Source organism: Hyla sarda, chromosome 10 (assembly GCF_029499605.1).
Source record: "Hyla sarda isolate aHylSar1 chromosome 10, aHylSar1.hap1, whole genome shotgun sequence".
In the NCBI taxonomy this organism is placed as follows: domain Eukaryota; kingdom Metazoa; phylum Chordata; class Amphibia; order Anura; family Hylidae; genus Hyla; species Hyla sarda.
In genome coordinates, this window is record NC_079198.1 from 35,794,433 (window position 1) to 35,816,706 (window position 22,274).

At 43.2% G+C, this 22,274-nt stretch overlaps 1 protein-coding gene across 2 annotated transcripts in view; it reads right to left on the reverse strand.

The window, feature by feature from the left end:
- Positions 1-470: 470 nt before the first annotated feature.
- Positions 471-22,274, reverse strand: part of POU2F3 (POU class 2 homeobox 3) — a 169,745-nt gene continuing 147,941 nt past the window's right edge. For both annotated transcript variants that reach the window (XM_056541907.1, XM_056541905.1), the window contains 8 exons: positions 18,232-18,308; positions 16,851-17,027; positions 16,544-16,685; positions 13,494-13,630; positions 13,247-13,408; positions 11,013-11,079; positions 6,208-6,340; positions 471-949 (listed from right to left, as the gene is read on the reverse strand). In XM_056541907.1, coding sequence (XP_056397882.1) covers positions 910-949; positions 6,208-6,340; positions 11,013-11,079; positions 13,247-13,408; positions 13,494-13,630; positions 16,544-16,685; positions 16,851-17,027; positions 18,232-18,308 — 935 coding nt within the window. In that variant the 3' untranslated portion in view covers positions 471-909. The remainder of the gene's footprint in view (positions 950-6,207; positions 6,341-11,012; positions 11,080-13,246; positions 13,409-13,493; positions 13,631-16,543; positions 16,686-16,850; positions 17,028-18,231; positions 18,309-22,274) is intronic.

Below are 22,274 nucleotides of genomic sequence, written 5' to 3' on the forward strand. Positions count from 1 at the left end.
TATATACAGGATTAAAGGGGTACTCCAGTGGAAAACATTTTTTTTTTAAATCAACTGGTGCCAGAAAGCTAAAAAGATTTGTAAATTACTTCTGTTAAAAAAATCTTTTGTCAAGTTTAAAAAAAAAAAAATCTTTACCCTTCCAGTACTTTTAAGCTGCTGTATGCTACAGAGGAAATTCTTTCATTTTTGAATTTCTTTTTTGTCTTGTCCACAGTGCTCTCTGCTGACACCTGATGCCCGTATCAGGAACTGTCCAGAGCAGCATAGGTTTTTTATGGGGATTTTCTCCTGCTCTGGACAGTTCCTGATACAGGCATCAGGTGTCAGCAGTGAGCACTGTGGAGAAGACAAAAAAAATTTATTAAAAAAAGAAAAGATTTTTTAATAGAAGTGTTTAACTTTCTGGAACCAGTTGATTAAAAAAAAAAAAAAAATGTTTTCCAACCGAGTACCCCTTTAAGATCTCGTTGGCTATCTCCACACCATCAAATGCAGCATTTGTAACAATATTAGTTATCAGAACTTAAACATATCATTCGGAAAACTTTTTTTTTCTTCTGAATTATATAGTAAAGTACAACTCACACATCATTTAAAAATAAGAATATTTACAAGATTAAATAATTTAGTCCCCATTTAACAGTGAAAATGGTCGATGCCATGTCAGGATGAAGACAAAGTGTATAACTTTGCTTGCATTTTGTGGTGATGCTAACTTGTCATAGTGGTACACAAAAATGAAGCTTCAGATGGATGCTGATTCTACATGACCATCAGCGGTACAGAGTCTTTGGAATGAATAGTTTTTCATCAGTAGCTTGAAGTCCATATTGTGCATGGAGTCTACTTGTGGCAGTGATTCTACATTCAGTGTCTGATTGAAGTTTCCCCCACAGTTGAGATGAATCAGTGAAGATATGTTGGTTGATTCCATCGATACCATGGTCTGTATCCAGCAAGAATGCATAAAAAAGGAAAATAAATTAATTGTAACAAGATAACTTCTCTGTCTCATCCCTCTGTCTCTTCTCCCACACTGATATCACCATATTATTTACACAACCATTAGTCCCACAGTAAATCATCAGGGGTAATCCTCATCATTTCACACAAAAAATGACACGCCACTCCTTTCCACGGTGCTTTGCTTTCTGTGGCAGTGGGCAAAATCCACTCCAGAAATGATCCCTTACATGAAAACTTGGTTGCAGAAACCCCAGTCACACTCATGAAATGTGGGTTGTTATTGGAGTTCACTTAAAATAACAAAAAACATATTTTTTAAGTATTTTAATTTGATTTTTCAGCAGTTCTTTGGGATGTAGCAAGCACTATAGCCCCCCCCCCCCCCAAAAAAAAAAACTCTCTTTATAAAATGAGACATTTTCTAAGATGTTTGCATGTATTTTGGCAAATAATCAATAACCAAAAATAAGTCCCTGACACTTGTTTTACTTCAATGTAAAAAAATAAATAAAAAACAAAACAATTTTTTGAGAAGTTTTTGTGATGTAGAAACCTATCGTACCCATTATGCATTATTGAATTTTGAACATATTCATAAGAAAAATTAAACAGTGTTCTTGTGTGGAAAATCATTGTAAGCTGAAAAAGATCCCACCAACCATCTAAAGTCTTTGAGGGTTATTAGGTTCTCATTTGGCAAAGGATGGATGTTTCTATACATTTTTTAACAATAAGCACCACAGGTTTTGTCAAGTTTGTCCTACATCTACAACCAAGATAAATCATGTAATGCTCTGTAGAAACATCTAAAATCGTTTAATGCTCTCAATACATGGCTCTATGGCAATTGCCTTTAAATATCTACACATGTCAATAGACTGTATGTAAACAGATTCCAATGTAAATTGTGGTGTCCTTATGCTAAAGGTTTATTCACATTTATATATTAAGAAAAGTAAAAGGGGTTATTCAACCATATAAAATTGATGGCCTATTCTCTAGTTTGGCCATCAATTTTAGATCAGCGGTGGTCTGTCTTACAGCACTGCTGTTTGCATAGACATGTACATTTTTTATACAGATTTTAAAATTGAGAAATTAAACTGTTCCAAATTAATATGCAAATTATATTTTTCCAATTTACCTAAATAATTGATGTAAATAACAGTCAGCATAATTCTCATGTTATCAGCTAATAGGAGTACAATTTTATTGAACAAACCTCCTAATAACAGTATATATATATTTTTTTACATAAAAAAAACTTACAATGCACTGTTCCAAATTATTACGCACAGTAAGTTTCAAAACACTTTATAGGTTGTAAAGAACTGAAAATTGTCATTTGTTGTCTTTGCAGCATATTTACTGAAATCTAAAGCTATTTCAATCAAATTGTAAGGGACTGACCAGGGGGACAGGGAGAGTGAGCCCTAAAATGACCCTAAAACCGCTTTCCCTGCATACTTGCCCATCCACCCTAACCGGTGGATCAAGAACTGGGCACCGGTCCCTCCCTGACATGCAAGGGCCTAATAAAAACACATACTAATAAAGTCGGTCACAAACCAGAAACATAACAGGAACATAGAACTCTATAGTATAAAGTTCAGAGGACACTACATCAGCGGACATGAACAGAGGACTCAGTGGTCGTGAACAGAGGACACTATAGATAAGCGGTCATGAACAGAACTCCAAAGATCTGAATAAAGAATTAATAAACATATCTAGAGTTCAAAACACCAGACAGGAAAATGGATAAGTCTGAACAGACTCCAGTACAAAACAGGAATAACAATACCCTCTGAGTCCCCACGGACAGGTAAACGGGATCTATCGCTAAACAGGAATATTCACAATCCCACATAAAACCTTCAGTAGACACGAAGTCCCCATGGACATATAACAGGGATGCCTAGAAACACAGGATATATTTATAGAACACTGTTCACACTGAACACACAAACTGGACTCCCCACTCCACTTAAGGAATAGCCATTAATAATAAATCAAAATAGACTACTGGCCAGCGGCACACTCCATAGTGTGGTCAGAAGCTGACCCAGTAGGAAAACAGAATTATAAAACACAGAACTTCATATAAACGGATACAAGAGAAAACACAGAATGAACACATACATAACAGAAAGGATATACAAATCCTAAAACCGACTATACAAAAAAAAGATTAAAATCTACTATAAGCATGCCACCTAACCATGGCTAAAACTAGAATATACAAAGTGCATGCTAAGACAGAGATAGTAGATTAAAAACAAAGAGTGTTTCACCAAGAGCTCCATGCATCATGTCCAGTGTCTTAGCAAGTCAGGATATAATGAAGTATCACCAGCGCAAAGGCTAGACTGGGCTGACTTTAAATAGACACATCCAAGGAGCTATTGGCTAGCAAGTCAAAGACTATTAACTATTCCCTGACCAGAGAACATAAAACTGTTCACACACATTCAAACCAATAGCTGTGTGTGGACACAGGCCAATACAGACATGACACAAACTTTTAACAACATTTTAACTTTTTAAACATTTTAACAGGTCGTGTTACATTTTAAAATAGGACCCCTTATTTGATAGCAGCTTCACAAGTCTTGCATCCATTGAACTTGTGAGTTTTTGGACAGTTTCTGCTTGAATTTGTTTGCAAGATGTCAGAATAGCCTCCCAGAAATGCTGTTTGGATGTAAACTGCCTCCCACACTCATAAATCTTTTGCTCGAGGATGCTCCAAAGGTTCTCAATAGGATTGAGGTCAGGGGAGGATGGAGGCCACACCATGGCTTTCTCTCCTTTTATCCCCATAGCAGCCATTGATACAGAGGTATTCTTTGCAGCATGAGATGGTACATTGTTATGCATGAAGATGATTTTATTACAGAAAGGATAGTTCTTCCATCTGTAGCAGGGAAGAAAGTGGTCAGTCAGAAACTCCACATACTTTGCGGAGGTCATCTTTACACCTTTGGGAACCCTAAAGGGGCCGACCAGCTCTCTTCCCATGATTCCGGACCAAAACATGACTCCACCACCGGCTTGCTGACATTGCAGCCTTGTTGGAACAGGGTGGCTGTCCACCAACCATCCACTACTCCATCCATCTGGACCATCCAGGGTTGAACGGCACTCATCAGTGAACAGGACTGTTTGAAAATTAGTCTTCATGTATTTTTCTGTCCAATGCAGCCGTTTCTGCTTGTGAGCATTGGTTAGTGGTGGCTGAATAGAAGGTTAATTGCACAGTTGCAAGACTCTGGAAGACTCTACACCTTGATGTCTGTGGGACTCCAGAGGCACCAGCAGCTTCACATATCTGTTTTCTGCTATGTATTGGTATTTTAGCAGCTGCTCTCTTGATCCGATGCATGGATCTGGCAGAAATCTTCCTCAATGTGCCTTTATCTGCACAAACCTGTCTGTGCTCTGAATCAGCCACAAATCTCTTAATATTACGATATTCACTCTTAAGTTTTTGTGAAATATCTAATTTTTTCATACCTCGTCCGAGGCATTGAACTATTTCACTCTTTTCGGCAGCAGAGAGATGCTTTTTTCTTCCCCATATTGCTTGAAAATGGTGCTATGCTTAATAATGTGGAACATCCACCTTTAGTAGTTTTTCCTTAAATTTGGCTCACCTGGCAATCTAATTATCACAGGTGTACGAGATTGTTTTCAGTGATCAAAAGAGCCATGAGACACAATGCCATGCATGAGTTAAACTGAAAAGCAAAATATTTAATCTTTGTGACACTTAAATAGAATTTGCATAATAATTTGGAACATGTTGTATTTGTGAAATTTGACATGGGCATCCCATTTAAATTATTTGGATCTGAACTAGATGCTGATTTTGACGTGTCAAAAAAATCTGTATGTACAAAGCCTTAGGCTCTGTTTACATTTGTGTTAGTTCCTTTGTTTGCAGTGTTTTTCTGTCATTGTTAAAAAAAGATACATTCAGTGCCATCATATGCAGTGAAAAAGAACAGTGTTTGATTATTATTGTCATATTATAAGTGAAAGGAGTGAAGGGAATCTGCCATCATCGTCACCCATACTAACCTGCTGGTACAGGCGTAAAGTGTGGGTGACACTAATTACAATGTTCTTTCCCATTTTTGATCTGTGTTTCCATTTCTCTATTGTGCCCCAAAATGTAAATATGCAAATTAAGTGGCTTGATGTGCTCTGCGTGTTTCCTAACCTTGAGTGCACCATAGCCCACATCTTCCATGTTAATGCCCTCTTCATGCATATTCACGTTTCACCTGCTGTAAAATCTATATTGTGAGCTGAGCGATCTCATATACTGTCGGCAGTGACCATCTTGCATGCCCTGCAAAGATGACTGTAGCTGTATGACGCTTGCAGGTGGAAGCTGCGCAAGCACGATTGTCACTGTGAGATGACAGTATATGCGATCTCTCTGCTCGTGATACAGATCTCACAGGGGAAGAACATTAATATGCATGAAGAGGACATTAATGGGGATATATCCTGTACAAAAACATTTCCACTTTCTGCAGTGATCAAACCCCCCGCAATCTCCTGTATGAGGCCCTTGTTCTTTCAGGGAACAGAGCGTGTCGACCCCAACATGAATCAGTGGCCGACAAGCCCCCTCCATATATCTCCATGGCAGAGCTGTTTGGAGAGGGTGTGTCGGCAACCACTTTGTGCGAGGGTCAACACGCTCTGTTCCCGGGGAAAGCCGGGGCCCCATACAGGAGAATCTCAGTGGTCAGAACCCCGCGATACAAAACGTATACACTATCCTGCGGGGATACGTTTTTGTATGTGATACTTCTCCTTTAACATGACAGATGCAGGACGAACATCACGGTGCATTTGGGGCTAGGAACGCACCACATTTTACACATTTACATTTCCAGGCACAGCAGAGGAACGGATGCCAAAATTACAAAACAGTAAGACCATTGTAATCAGCATCACCCGCACTTTGAGCCTGTACCATTAAGTTAGTGCAGGTGATGCTGGTGACAGATTCCCTTTAATAAGGAGAACAACAGATCATGACAGATCATTACAGTGTAACCGTATCAGTCACAGATCTGTGAAAATGGAAGCTGTGATGGCAATATGAATAGATCTATAGAATGTTTATAGCACTGTGTATCATTCTGCTACTTTTTTAATGCTAAACATGGATGATCAAAGCTCAGTCACTTATGTGCTAAGAAAACAAAATAACCTCACCCAGGAGAACTGTAGCTGGAGGTATTGACATTGGGTTTGGAATTATTTAGAGAAATTCCAGGACTGCTGGAGTGGAGACCTGAGCTTGGCGAGGATGGTCTACTGGAGCTCCCAGGGGAACAAGATGACGTTACTATAAAATCAGAGGTAATAAGTTCAGATTCCCTATACCATACTTGTGTATGTATACTACAATACACCAATGTGCACCAAATTAACAGTTTTAGCTACTGCAAAGCAAAAATGATCAACTACTGTATGCAAATGTATAAGCTGACCAACTACTATATACCTTTCTTCATATAGTTAATACCAGAGATAAGCCAATCGTTTCGGCATTAAATAAATTCAATCTGAATTTCAAAATATTTGAATTCATTTGAATTTGAACTTTTTGGGATTCATTTCGGATTCATTACATCTGTGATCCTGTACATTGATTGGCCTGGAAGTAAGAGGTGATGAACTGAGCCCAGCTGCCCAGTGCACTGTACATACTTGCGGAGCACTTCTGAACCTGAATTGTGATCCAAAATAAATTTGACAGATTCACCAAACTGGACCCGAAAGAATCTTGGGAGATAAGCTTATCTCTAGTTATAACCTTTTTTTCATACTCCTGCATAGCAATTGTACATAAGTTAAGCAATGACACATCACTGTAGAAAAGTAGGATGGTATATGTTGCAACACACGGCAATAATTGGGACGTTCGTGTTAGTGCTGTTCCCCAATTCAGACACAATGAATGATGACTGTTATTGTAACTTAGGCTAAAAAAACCAATGACCATCATTTACTATTGCAAACCCGACATGTTTTGTCGGGTTGTGCAGCAGATTCTGGCGAATTGTGTCAGAAATTCTGTCTGCGCCAGATTTTGCGCCAGAATTTGCGCCAGAATCGAAAAACCCGACTATCTCTCCGTTTTACTAGGAAACTTCAAAAAAGGGACATGGCCGCCAGGGAAAGGGGGCGTGGTCACCGAAAAGAGGCGTGGTCCCGACATTTTTACAAAAATCAAACATATTTACTAAGGTTTTCACAGAAAATGTAGTGGATTTAAGCTGAGGAAAACCCGACAGATCAGAGCATGTGTAAAAAAAGGAAAATGTAGGGATAGTGGAAAATGTAGGGAAACCTTAGTAAATACTGTGGAAAAAAATTGTAGGTAAATAAAACTCACAAAGAAACCTACACTCCACTTTTAGTAAATAAGGGCCAATGTGTTTCATGGTTGGAATAAACTCTCCATCAGGTAGTAGCCAAAACCTGGATAATTTGGCTGTAGCATGCAGGGCCGCCACATCATTGGCGCTCATGGAGCACCTGCTCGAGTTCCCGTGCCCGCAGGGGGCCCCGTCACATTCGGGACATCCCTGCGGGCTGCTTAGTAGCGGATCGGGGCCCCCGATAGCCCGGCCGCAGCCACTTTAAAACAGTGACCAGCGGCGGCTCCCGTGGGCCCGCCCCGGACTCCTCCTGCTTTTTCTATATTTCATATTTCCTTACCTGGCCCCACTCGGCAGGCTCAGGTGATGCATCGGGTCATGTGGGCTGTGACGAGTGACGTCTCCTGCGGCTCCTCTGCACAGTGTGAGGGACATCACTCCTCATTTCCGGCAGCCGCGCCGCTACAGGGCACAGTTTTCTTCATTACACCCCAGCGCTGTGGAAAATGACGAGTGACGTTGTGCAGAGGAGCCGCAGGAGACGTAACTCGTCACAGCCCACGAGACCTGACACTACCTGAGCCTGCCAAGCACGGCCAGGGTAAGTAAATATGAAAAATAGAAAAAGCAGGAGGAGGGGGGAACAATGAGCAGGGGAGGATTATGAGTGGGGGAGGAGGATGAGGCAGAGGGGGGGGCTAATGACGAGCAGGGGGGTAATGACGAGCAGGGGTGGTAATGACGAGCAGGGGGGGTAATGATGAGCAAGGGGGGTAATGATGAGCGGGGGGGGGGGTTAATGATGAGCGGGGGGGGGGGGGGGTGATGATGAGCAGGGGGGGTCATGATGACCAGCGGGGGGGTAATGATGAGCAGGGGGAGAATGATGAGGGGGGAATGATGGGGGGAATGATGAGCAGGGGGGGATGATGAGCAGGGGTGGAATGATGAGCAGGGGTGGAATGATGAGCAGGTGGGATGATGAGCAGGGGTGAAATGATGAGCAGGGGGGGAATGATGAGCAGGGGGGATGGAATGATGAGCAGGGGGTGGTGGAATGATGAGCGGGCGGGGAAATGATTAGCAGGGGGGAATGATGAGCAGGGGGGGAATGATGAGCAGGGGGGGAATGATGAGCAGGGGGGGAATGATGAGCAGAGAGGGAATGATGAGCAGCGGGGGGGGGGGGGGAATGATGAGCAGGGGGGGAATGATGAGCAGGGGGGGAATGATGAGCAGGGGGGATGATGAGCAGGGGGGGAATGATGAGCAGGTGGGGAATGACGATCAGGGGGGATGGAATGATGAGCAGGGGGGAATGAGGAGCAGGGGGGGAAATGATGAGCAGGGGGGGGGAATGATGAGCAGGGGGGGAAATGATGAGCAGGGGGGGGGGAAATGATGAGCAGGGGGGAATGATGAGCAGGGGGGATTGATGAGCAGTGGGGAATGATGAGCAGGGGGGGGGAATGATGAGCGGGGGGGGGGAGGGTGGAATGATGAGCAGGGGGGGAATGATGATCAGGGGGGGATGATGAGCAGGGGAAAACACAGTCTCTTGAAGGGTTATAATGATTGTTGTCTTTATACAGAGGATGAGGATCGTCTGGCAAAGTGAGGAACCAATGATGTCCAGGCGTCAACCTGGAAGATGGAGCTGGAAGAAGACCTGGCGTCTGGACCAAATGAAGAAGAAAAGGAAAAACAACAGAGAAGACGTCTCCTGTGAGTCATTTTATACTTGTGTATCTCCTGACTGTCCCATTAGATCTCTCCTCACTTCTAAGTTTTGCAGTAATAATGGATGACACTGTATATGAGGCTCCAGCTGTTACAAAACTACGACTCCTATAACGCCTGAAGCTCTCCAGACATAATGGGGGTTGTAGCTTTGGAACAGCTGCAAAGAGTGACTTGAACTAAAGTGATTTTAGACCATGCAGCCCGTTTTATTTTAACGGGGACCTGACTCCTGTTCCACTCAGTGGAAGGGAAGGGGGACTGTTGGGGGGGGGGGGCATCATAATGAAGTGCTCTGTCTTCCAGGCAGCCTTAATCTGGCCCTGGTAGCATGCCCCTTGGCTGTGCAGGGTGAGAGTTATATTATACAACAGCTGGAGGTACACAGCACTCGCTTCTTGCTGTTGTATAGTAGAACTCCTAGCATGCACAGCCAAAGGGCATGCTGGGAGTTGTAGTTATGTAACAGCAGGAGGCACAACTACAACTCCCAGAATGCCCTTTGGCTGTCTGTGCATGCTGTGGAGTTGCAGTTATGCCACAGCTGGAGGTACACTTTTTCATAGCAAAAATGTGCCTCCAGCTGTTGCATAACTACAACTCCCAGCATGCCCTTTGGATGTGCATGCTGGGAGTTGTTGTTAAGCAACAGCAGGTGGCAAGGCCTTACCTCCTTCTGCTGCCTCCCTCCAGCTCCTCTTCAGTGATCGCCGCCGTCGCCTCCTTCGGTTCTAGTGCCCCGATCCCACAGCCAACACCGGGGATCGGGGCCCCCCCGCTGCAGGTATGAACTCCCGGCACCCGCATTTGTCCTCCGGAGTAGGGGCAGAATGGGTGCCATTAGTGACACCCCCAGCAGGAGTCCTTATTCGCCGGCTGACAACGGCCAACGAATCAGGACGATTGTGAGGTGGAACCAGTGCCACCTCATTCCTGCTGGCTAGGGATGATTGGGGCTGTCGCAAACAGCCCTGATCACCCTTTTTTTCTGGGACACCGGGTCGCTGGAGACCTAAATCGCTGCAAATCGCCGGTTTGAATTGACATGTGTGTGTGTGTGTGGGGGGGGGGGGGGGGGGGGTCGCAGGACCTCCCCAGGGGTTTGCACAGAATGCCTACTGAAATAAATCATCCTGTTCCACCGCCCGGTTACTGGCCGTAAATGGAAACGCTGAGGGCATACAGGTACGGCCTTGGTCCTTAAGTCCCGGGACGCAAGGGCGTACCTGTACGCCTTGGTCCTAGAATGGGTTAAATAACATGCTTTGTTGTCTGTGCACACAGTATGTAATAACAAGAAAATATTTTTTACAGCTTTGTAAATAAGTGATATGTAAAAAAATACATTATTTAACATATTGTGCGCACAGACAACCACTTTCCCATTAAGGGGGTACTCCGGCCCTAATACATCTTATCCCCTATCCAAATGATAGGGGATAAGATGTCTGATCAAGGGGGGTCCTGCCGCTGGGGACCCCCGCAATCTGTCATTCAGCACCCACCTTTGCAAGCTCTCGGCAGCGCTGGAGGCTCCGAGTCGTGACGTCACGATACTCTGGCCCCGTGGACGTCACGCTGCACACTCGGAGCCTCCAGCGCTGCGGAGAGCTCGCAAAGGTGGGTGCTGCATGACAGATTGCGGGGGTCCCCAGCGGCGGCACCCCCCCGATCAGACAACTTATCCCCTTTGGATAGGGGATAAGATATATTAGGGCTGGAGTACCCCTTTAACTTACATAGAGCACATTAATTCATAAAATACGGACGCAATTTTCCAAACATATTTTTACAATTAAATACGCCTGAAAATACCTTGTGTGAACCTAGCCTTAGTCTTAAAATTAAATATGGCAATTTATTTTAACATAATGTCATGTTATCATGAGTTACCTGTGCTGGTTATTGTGCTGTGCATTGGAGTAATACCCAGAGACCCCAGAGAACTAGACGTAGATACCTGGTATGAAATTAAAACAAAAATAAGTAATTTTCTTCCAGAACAGAATGTCTATTTCTATAATATCCATGTATATGTTCATGCATAGAAAGTTACACAGTTAGTACGGTTAAAAAGAAAGACACATGCCTATCAAGTTCATATCAAGGAGGTGAAGGGAAGGGACATGGGTGGATGAAGGGGAGGGGAGGTGAGTCTATATTTCAGCATATGCATTAATGTTATTTTGTTCTAGGAATGTATCTAACTCTGTTTTGAAGTTTTCAACTGTTCCTGCTGTTACCAGTTCCTGAGGTAGACTGATCCATAAATTCACAGTTCTTATGGTAAAGAAGGCCCTTTAGAATTAACCGTTTTTTAATTCATCTGGAGGGAGTGCCTCCTTGTCTTTTAAGGGGGTTTTACCTGGAACAGCTTTTCTGCATTTTTGTATGGGCCATTCATATAATTAAATAAGCTGATCATATCCCCCCTTAAAGCGTCTCTTCTCAAGACTAAACGGATGTAATTTCTTAGTTCATCAGTAATAAGCACAGTTGTATCAGTAATGCAGTTCATTTCTTTTTTAGATTTATTACTAGGACCTAATTTCTCCTGTTCTGATAACAATGATGTATCCTTATGCTATTAGAATGATGGGTACAGCAAATTACACCCACAAATTGTTTGCGCTTTGATAGAAACACTTCTCTACACTCTCTAAACTCTATAGTCTAAAAGGATTGTCCCAGCTGGCTCTTTTTGGTTTTCTTTGGCTCCTCCTGCAGTGGCTGGAGGTGGTCAGGAAAGCCCAAAGCAGCCAATTTGCATAACTCCTATAAACTTTAATGAAAGTTACAAAAAAGACGCAACCACATGGGATACCCTGTTTACGGAACTCTGGGAAAAAGTTGGAAAGAGTGAGCTGAGACAACCCCTTTAACTATAACCTGTAACATTTTTACACCGCAAAGAGTCATCCAGGCCAATGTTTACCATGCTATATATTTAGGTCCCAATAAGTTGGTACAGAAGAAGGGAGATGTAAGCCCTACAAACCTTGCAATGTGCTGCCTGAGAAGCACAATTGTCATAGAAGCTTATCAGAATAACTACTCCTCCAGGGTACATATGACCAGATGTAAAAGTGCTGAAAAGTGCCACAGAAAATCGGGTATTTGATACACTGAAAGAATATAATAACCATGTGTACAAACCACCTGAAAAAATGCCTCCACCTTTTACAGGCCTCCACCTTTTACAGGCCGTTAAAAAAGTTTACATATTTTTAGAATTCGTTTTTCTAGTTTCCCACGTACCATATTTGGCTGTGTATTTGCTGCTGCATATTTTGCTACAAATTGAAGTCATTGAGTAGAAAAATCAGCTAAATATTTTGCCACCCATTGACTTCAATGGGAAAGAAAATACGCTGCAGCAAATATGCAGCAAAATACGGCACATGGGAACATGCGTCAAAGGTGTTTTTTCAAGCTTCTATTCACTTTAATGTGAGCTTACAAGTATAACTGCTCTGAAAAAGCAATTTTCATGCTGTTTTGAACATTCTCAATTAAAGTCAACAGAGACTTAAAACTGTGTTTCAAAGTTTTAAGGGGGCCTTTTTGGGGTGCTTTTGAGTTGTTTTTTTGTTTTTGTTTGTTTGAACAAACCATAATGGAAACAGTTATACGTTTTCAAGCAGGATCACTTCATTTAAAATGAACATAACATGCTTTTCATCTGAACAAGACACTATCAGATTCATGCAGTTTAAAGCAAAATGAGGAACTGGATTTAGCTTGTATCTGCATGATTCTGAGGAAGCGTACTGTTCAGTTGCGAAACGTGTTTTTCCCATTGTAGATAATGTAATCCTGATTGGAAACTATTGCTGTTTTATGCTGTTAGGGCTACCAAATATCAGAGTAATTATTTGACTGTTCCTCTTTCCCTGCATCTCCTAATCTTCCAGGCCCTTTTTGAAATTTTTTTTTTGAGTTCACATAAAAATTATCTCTGGCAGAGAGTTCCATAGTCTTACTGTTCTTACAGTACAGAATGCCCTTCTATAATGGCGTAGAAAAAGTATTTTCTCTAGCTGTAAAGGATGTTGAGGTGAAGACATAAGGATAATCTGTATGTACATTAATCTATGGTGGCCTGGATACTAGACTGAAAATCTTACCATTCTTGGGTTATAGATCGGAGACTTCAGTGGCATATTGATCGGACAGTTAATTCGTTTCTCCTTCTGCCGTCTATTACAAAACCAAACCCGTACCACCTCTTTTTCCATACCAAGTTGCTCGGAAATCATGCTAATCTCCTCAGAGCTTGGCTTTGGGTTCTGTAAGAGGAATATAAACACCATACTGGTTACTCAGTAATGATATAAGTAAGAAGTAGATAGTAGAGTCCAACAACAATCTTACATCCTGAAAGCGTTTCTCCAAAGTCATACGGATATTTGTTTCAATGCTTGTTCTTTTCTTCCTTTTACGACCAAACATTTCACTTAATTGTGGATAAGTAGTATTGGGAGTTATGGCAGAATCTGATGGAGCAGACTCTAGACAACAGAAGAACAAGGCAAGTTATTATAGAATGAAAATTACAAGAACATAGTCAGAACTATATTACTAACTAACTTATTCTAAATATCTAGGGCCACAAATGTAACAGTTTATTTCATGAACCCCTCCCACCTCCAACACACACATCTAAGCGAGGCTCAAGCTAGTGGCTGTAAGTCAGATGGGGCTGGCAGATTCAAGTGGGTACAGAGGTGGTGAATAGGAAAGTATGTACTGGATTTACCTAGGCTCTTGCCATGCTGAGAAACACCCTTGGGGCTTTTGAGCCTTATTTACATATTCATGGGATATTCCATGATTTTTATTGCTGTAGCCTTTGAGCCCATGATGTTAAGTTATAATACTGTGAAATATACTTTTATTACCTACTTGGGCCACTATGTCCTGTTTTCATGCACAGGACCCACACCTGGAAGTGCTGTAGTGCAAGTCTTTTTAATTTACTGTTTTCTTGGACCTTTCCCAGCATTCACTGCAACCATAAACAATGTCATAAGTCACATGGTCTCCAGGGGAGCGTGCTATGCTGTAGATGTTGGGTGGATAGTAGGGTGGAAGGGATTTACTGAAGTAAATAAAGTAAAGTAAACGCACCCACTGCAACATGGCCATGCCCCCTGGAGACTATGTAACTTATGATATATTGTCTCTGGCCACATGGAATGCTGGGAAAGGTCAAAGACAACAGTAAAATAAAAAGACATGCGTTAAACGGGACAAAGAGAATGGAAATCTATGGACCCTCTGACTCTGTCAGATTGGTATGGGGAAATTCTATTTCTATGTAGAATGGAGGAACTTATGGCGGACTCCTCAGGCCGCAATGACAGGTTTGCCTCCATCTGGCAGCCTTGGCTGGCCTTTTTGGAGACCCCCCTTTACAGGGAACAGTAACAATTATGATATTAGGACTTGAGTTCATTTGGACACCCCCCCTGGTATGTGGCTGGAGGTGACTGAGGGGGGAGGCGCACGGAGGATGGCCTGATGGGCAGCAGAGTTTTTGAGGAGCACAGGTTAGTACTCCTTTGTACACTACATCTTTTTCCCTCTATTCTCTACCCCCTTTGCCTTACCCTCTATTCTTCCCGCCTTAGCCCCCCCCTTCCCTCTTCCCTCCCCCATCTCTACTCCTCTGCCCCCCAAATCCCAAATGTCTTTCTTGTTATGATCAGCCTTATGCAATTACGACAGCTTCTGATTACTGTGTACTACTAGGATGCAATTCGCTCTTGCACTATATGTAGGATGTGTCTTTTCACTTTGGTACGCTGCTCTCAGATTGTGTCCTACCTCATGTATGTTGTTTACCTAGCTTCTCTTGTTTACTGCTAGATGTTGATGATTGTACTGAGCTGACGACTTTTTCTGAATTTGTTTTACAATTTGGTTTAATAAACATGTTTGAATGTTAAAAAAAAAGGGATAGTGTATTGGTCGGCGTTGTGTACTGTGACTCACCGGGCCCTTGTGAGTCAACGGGGACACGGGATGGCAATGTAAAATGAAGTATATTAAATAAAATAGCAATTTTGTATATATTTTGTTTTGTGTTGCTGTCTTGTCTCCCTGTTGGCCCTCTCAGTCACAGCGCATAGCGCTGATTGGTATATTATTTTTTAAACATTAATAAATACTATTTGGCTCAATATTCATGACCCTGAGCCCCCATTTCCTCTTTTAAATTTGATATATGATTATTATTCTGTCCCATTACTTTTGGTCCCTTAACAAGTGGGAGGCACATATGCAAACTGTTGTAATTCCTACACCGTTCACCTGATTTGGATGTAAATACCCTCAAATTAAAGCTGACAGTCTGCAGTTAAAAAAATAAAAAAATAAAAAACGGGACAAAGAGTTGCATGGATGTAATAAAAGAATATTACACAGTATTATACTTGGCATCATGAGCTCAAAGGGTGAAGAAAAAAATATCCTGAAATACTTCTTTGACAAAAAGGTTTATATCGGAAAGGTCTGTGGGGATAAAAAAACAAAAAAGGTATGGCTCACATGGGGGTCACTGCGCCACCAATATTTGTGTCAGAAACTGCAGGGCTGTTCATGTCCTGGTCACGACTTGTCCGTGGAGCTGTGGACACAGTGTTAATGGTACAGAGACTTCCCCTATGTATTGTATATTCTAATGCATAGTGCAACCTCTAGCATAGGGAGTGGTGTTTGCTAGCATCTTTTGCTTGCTCTGCTAGAGGCTGCTGCATACACTGTGCTACTGTCACAGAGCCTACCTGAGGAGGGGGGCCTGTGTCAGTAGCAATGTGTCAGTGGCGGTGCTTGAGCAGTACGAAGGAGCATAGATCAAGGCATGAGCAACCCTGTAGTTCCCGACACAAATGTTGGTGGCAGCAAAGAGCCTTACACAAATTTTTCTTATTTAAAGGGGTTATACAGGGAAAAAAATGTTTTATACATCAACTGGCTCCAGAAAGTTGAGTTGTTCTTTTCTGTCCAAGTTCTATCACTCGGGAAATGCCCAGTTTAGAAGCAAATCCCCATAGCAAACCTCTTCTACTCTGTGCAGTTCCTGAGACAAGCAGAGCTGTCAGCAGAGAGCACTGTTGCCAGACAGAAAACAACAACTCAACTTCAGCAGCTGATAATTATTGATTTTTTAATAGAAGTAATTTACAAATCTGTTTAACTTTCTGAAGCCAGTTGATATATTAAAAAAAAAAGTTTTTTCCTGGAATACCTCTTTAACTATCAGGTTGTAATTGCTCAAATTAGCAGGTATAAAAACATGCAGGTTACCAGCAGCATTTCAGAAGCAATAGCTACATACATCAAAAAGCAACTCTAACCCAAAGAGCCAGAATTGATGTTGTGTACAGTTCTGTGAGCTGGACCAACAATATAACCCTTACCTGCATCACTCAGCCACTTCTCCAGTAGGGGTTTGAGCTTGCACATGTTTTTGAAGCTCAGATTAAGTGCTTCAAATCGTGATATTGTTGTTTGGCTGAAATCATTTCCATAGTGTTTACCCATGGCCAATCCAACATCACCCTGAAATAGAGATTGTATCACCAGTTGTGTATATTTACTCCTTTCCTTTTGTTTGCACTTAGTATCATGCTTTACGATGTGATTAAAACAGTTTAAGTATTGTAATGAGTGCTAACACATAAGATAACGTTTAGTCTATGTGTACATATACTGTACATTTCTCACCTGTGTAAATCCGAGCTTTATCCTTCTCTGCTTAAAGGTTTTAGCAAACTTTTCCAGTTCTTCTAAGTCACTGGGCTCATCTGGTGCCACAGGTAAGTGTTTTGGAGCATGTAGGTGTTCTGCTATATCCAAATGAGGGTCCATTGAAGATCCTGGGAGACCTGGACGTCCCACAGCCTGTTAGATAGTGTTAGTAATAATAAAGTTATGAACGTTTTTTGCTCACAGAGTTTGCAACATGATATATACTGCGGGAGAGAAATAAAGATTAGAATGTTAGAATGTGCCAGATTTAAAACAGTAGTTTTGGACTGTTGTGTCTAGTTTTGCACCATTTATTAGTTGGCTTGGTTTTATGCCAAAACTGTGTTCCAAAATTTGGTGCATTTTTGACACATTTGATCCACCACCTCTTGCCACAGAGGCCATGTACCCTTTTCAATGAATTCAATTCTGACACAGCGGATAGTGATCCGCTGTGCCAGAATTTAATTCATTGAAAAGTGTACATGGCCTCTGTGGCAAGAAGTGGTGGATCAAATGTGCCAAAAATGCACCAAATTTTGGATTAGTAACTGGGTGGCTCCTGTGCGTTCAATCCGGGGGCTCCTTATTCCCCAGTCAGAGTCCAACAATACCATGTAGTAATGAAAGCACAACAAACTAGGAATGCCAGTATCTAATTCTTTATCTAAAAAAGTTTTGGATAAAGAATTGGAAACTGGCAATCCCCGTTTGTTGTGCTTTCATTACTACATGAGACTTTTCAATGAGCCATAGCCTTTATTTAACAAGGCTCAAAATGTGGTGCAGATCATGAAAGTCAGCTTTTTTTTGTGTAGATTGCAGTCATTCTTTGACACAGAAAGTATTTTTTTTTTACCAATGAGAAGCCAGTGTGTGTAGGTTGGGGAGTGCTGTACACCAGTTATTCTGGCCAGGTATGTTTGGCAACTAGGCCCTTCGGCAGGAAGGAAGCCTTGTCTGTCAGCAGCTCCTGGTGAATCAGATTTGCTGTCAATGGTTGGAAAATGTCCTTATTTTCCCATAAAGCAGACCTCTTAGCTGGTTTCTAGTTAGCTAGTTATAGATTGATGTATGTTTTACTCATAAGAGTGTTAAGTCTGAGTGTTCAGACCCCAACTAATAGAGTAAGTGTAGAAATGTATTCGGCTGTGTTCTTCTTTCTATGATTTGACGCAATCTCCATCTCCTTGCATGAGACAAGCTCCATTAGAAGTCTATGGTGCTCGTTTCTTGCAGCGAGATAGAAAAGGCGGCAAGCCGGGAAGTGGAGTGCTAAATTGTGTCCTACTCCTCACTTCTGCATACTAAGTTTTTTCTAATGATAAGGATATATTTATTATATAATAGACCATACCTGGGAAGCCAATCCCATTCCGGCTTGGGATCCACCCTGCTGATGAGGAAGAGCAAGGAGATTTGCTTGCAGAAGACCTAAAGATGTAACAATTATGGTCAAATATTTTTTCATGCATTCAAAAATAACATAGAATATGTATGCAAGATTAATGTACACTAATAAAGGTCTAGAAAGTGTAAAGTAAACTACATGTCATGCCATTCAAAAAGAGGAACCCAGAGTGAGTGCACACGGACTAGTCATATCACATACCGTATTTTTCGCCCTATAGGACGCACTGGCGTATAAGACGCACCCTATTTTTAGATGCAAAATCTAAAAATTAAAGATTTTGAACCCAATAGTGGTCTTCAACCTGCGGACCTCCAGATGTTGCAAAACTACAGCCGTTGGCTGTCCGGGCATGCTGGGAGTTGTAGTTTTGCAACATCTGGAGGCCCGCAGATTGAAGACCACTGCATAGGAGGTAATACTCACGTGTCCCCGCCGCTCCGGACCCGTCACCGGTGCCCTGGATGTCGCTCCATCGCTGTCGCTGTGTCCCCGTTGCTCTGCTGCGGCCTGCTGTTGAACGTCTCTGCTGCCGGCCGGGTATCCTCGCTCTCCGTCGCCGCCATCACGTCATTACGCATGCCGACGCACGTACGCGACGACGTGATGACGAGGAAGGAGAGCGCCGGCCATACAGGGGATCCCTGAGAAGACACTGAGGAGGCAGGTAAGGTCCCTCCCGGTGTCCTGTAAGCACTAACCCGGCTATTCAGTCGGGCTGTTCGGGACCGCCGCGATTTCACTTTCCCTTCAGATGCGGCGGTCAGCTTTGATCGCCGCGTCTGAAGGGTTAATACAGGGCATCACCGCAATCGGTGGCCGCAGGGACCGCCGCTGATGGCCGCAGGGACCGCCGCGATAGGTGTGTATTCGCCGTATAAGACGCACCGACTTTTTCCCCCCAGTTTTGGGGAAGAAAAAGTGCGTCTTATACGGCGAAAAATACGGTAACTGCAGAGAAGTTGTAAGCCCAGGATTTGAAAAGTTAGCAATATATGGGGGTATAGGTAGCAGTAAATGGGAAGCATAGGAAGCAGTGCAAAATTTGAGACAGAGAAAAGTATACGTGTAGAAGGTAGCCATAGGGAGCAATATGTATGAGATAGGGGGTCATAGGGAGCAGTACATATGTGATAGGGGGGTCATACAAAACAATAAATGTAAGATAGGGGGGCATACAGAAAAGTATATATGAGAGAGAGGGCCATGGGGAGCAGTGTGTGTGGGGGTCTTTTGGTCCAATCTGGGATCTGTCCACCTTAGGTCATAACCTATACACAGAACATCTGATCGGTGAGACCTGACCCCTGAGACCACCACTGATCATGAGAATAGAGGTCCCTTGTCCCCCAAATGAATGGAGCAGCAGCACATGATAACCTGCAGCTCCATTTGTTCTCTATCAGACTTATGAGCATTGTATGGAGACCTTATAGAGAAATAATGGAGTGACATGGGATCATGTGCTGCTGCTTCAATCACCCAGGGGTTCCAGTGGTCGGATCCTACCCATTAGATTTCTACACTGTCCCCTAGGTATGCTGTAGGCATGGTAATGGGGCAGCAGCAAGCACATTAGCGGAGCAGGATGGCAGTGTAATGGATGGGGGTTGTGTAACTATAGAGTTTAGGGTAGACTCCGGAAGTAAGGGGCCACAGATGTCTTGGTATAGTCTTCAGTCATCAGGCGATATCATCATATTTGCCTGGGCTGGATGGAGAAGATATACAATCAGAGAAGAAGCCCCCTGTGGTCACTGGATTTAATAGTCCTGTATTCTGTGAATGCTTCTGGTCAGGTGAGAGCTGCTCTAACATGGCCACAATACAGGAGGGTTTTAGGGTCTGATTTATTTTAATTGTTAAAGAGCAACTGTCGCATAAAATTAAGTCAATAACCATCGGCACAGCCTACGAGCTGATCACTGGTATACTGCAGCCTACGAGCTGATCACTGGTATACTGCAGCCTACGAGCTGATCACTGGTATACTGCAGCCTACGAGCTGATCACTGGTATACTGTAGCCCAGGCCCGTCGCTAAAGGACAGGCAAACCAAGCAATTACTTGGGGCCCCAAGCTGGCCCAGGGCCCCAAGCAGAGCTGGTGCTTGTTGTGCTTCCTATAAGGCTGCAGCCCCCTAAGCGCTCTGTAGAGAGCCTCAGGCGGCTGCAGCACTCCTGGTCACCTCCCGAGTTCCTCCCCTTCCCTGTAGCGTGGCCGAGCTCCTCTTCCTCCTGGTTGTCAGTCCAGCAGAATACCGCACGGTACAGGAACAGGAGATTCAGTTTCCTGATCCCGGGCCGGACTGACAGGAAGTGTACACTGAGTGCTCACTTCCTTTCAGTCTGTCTGGGAACAGTAAATGTAATCTCCTGTACCACGCGGTACCTGGCCGGACTGCGTGACAGCCAGGAGGTAGAGGAGCTCAGCCACGCTACAGGGTCAAGTCAAGACCATGTAGGCACTTCCGCATTTGACATGCTAAATTACATATACAGTGAGAAGCTACTGGATTTGTACAGTAATTTAAGCATTGCTTTGCGTCTACTCCTGACTCTCCCTGTGTCAGTGGCCTCTGGTGAGAGGAGCTTTTCAGCTTTGAAGCTGATAAAAAATTACATGAGATCCACAATGGGCCAAGAAAGGCTCACAGGACTGGCACTTACGTCAATTGAGCGTGATGTTCGCCAGTCTTTGGACATGGAGGACATTGTCATTGCCTTTGCAGAAAACAACGTTTGCGAACAGCAGTTTTAGATAATTTACACATGTTTTGTAAGAACTGAAAAATGTTAATGTGAGTGTGTGTGTGTTTTATGTTGGATTTAGTTATTGTGCACTTTTTTTATGTATATTGGATTGTATGGTACAGTGATGTTTTCTGCAAATGTTCAATTGTTGAAAATGTTCAAATTTCATACATATTAAATGCAACAGCAGTATTTGCACTGTAGACCTCCTATTTTATTTATATAAAGTGTGGATGAACTTAAACTGTATAGCTACGTTGTGGTTCCTGCAGGCTTTGAGAGCGTAAGTGGGGTGGAGGGGGGGGGGGGGCCTCCATGTCTATTCTGCTTGGGGCCCCCAAATTCCTTCAAATGGCCCTGCTGCAGCCTACGAGCTGATCACTGGTATACTGCAGCCATCTCTCTGTTATGGCACTTCGTGTCTTCTATGCTGTAAAAATGACTTTTATCCAAAGTCGCCAAAAGTCAGAGAGGTGTAGTCAGGGATCTACAATGCCTCGGGGCGGCCAAGCCTCTCTTCTCTGGCATCACAGCAGCACCCCAGCCTGACTGACACGCAGCTCTGTTTCTGTCTATTATGTCATTTGTGCGATGAGTCAGCGAGCGGTGCCGGGGCGGTGCTGTGACTTCGGGAAAGTGATTGTAGATCCTTGACCACGTCTCTCTGACTTTTGGCAACTTTGGATAAAAGTCGTTATTACAGCATAGAAGACACAGAATGCCAAAACAAATGTATGGCTGCAGTATACCAGTGATCAGCTTATGCTGACAGGTTATTGACCTATTTTTATGTGACAGTTGCACTTTAAACAAGGAAAGTATTCACTATGGGCGATATTTATGAAAGCCTGTGTAGAGGATCAGTGGTGCAGTTGCCCATAGCAACCAGTCAGATTGCTTCTCTCATTTTTAAAAAGGCCTCTGGTTGGGCAACTCCACAGGTTTTCATAAATTTCCCCTATATATCTTAGATTTGGACCCTATATTGTATTTGTGTTATGGCCTTCAGCTGAGATACTGCACAATTCAACATGGTGATCTTTGGTCATGTGATCGTCACGCCCCCTGCCATAGACTTGCATTAAGGGGACGGGCCGTGATGTCATGAGGGGCGGAGCCATGACGTCACGCTGCTCCGGCCCCTGTATCGCCCGTCATTACGCACAGAGCGAACTCGCTCTGTGCAGTAATGATAGAGGGGTGTCGCAGCGGCGAACCACGGGGTCCGCAGCAGCG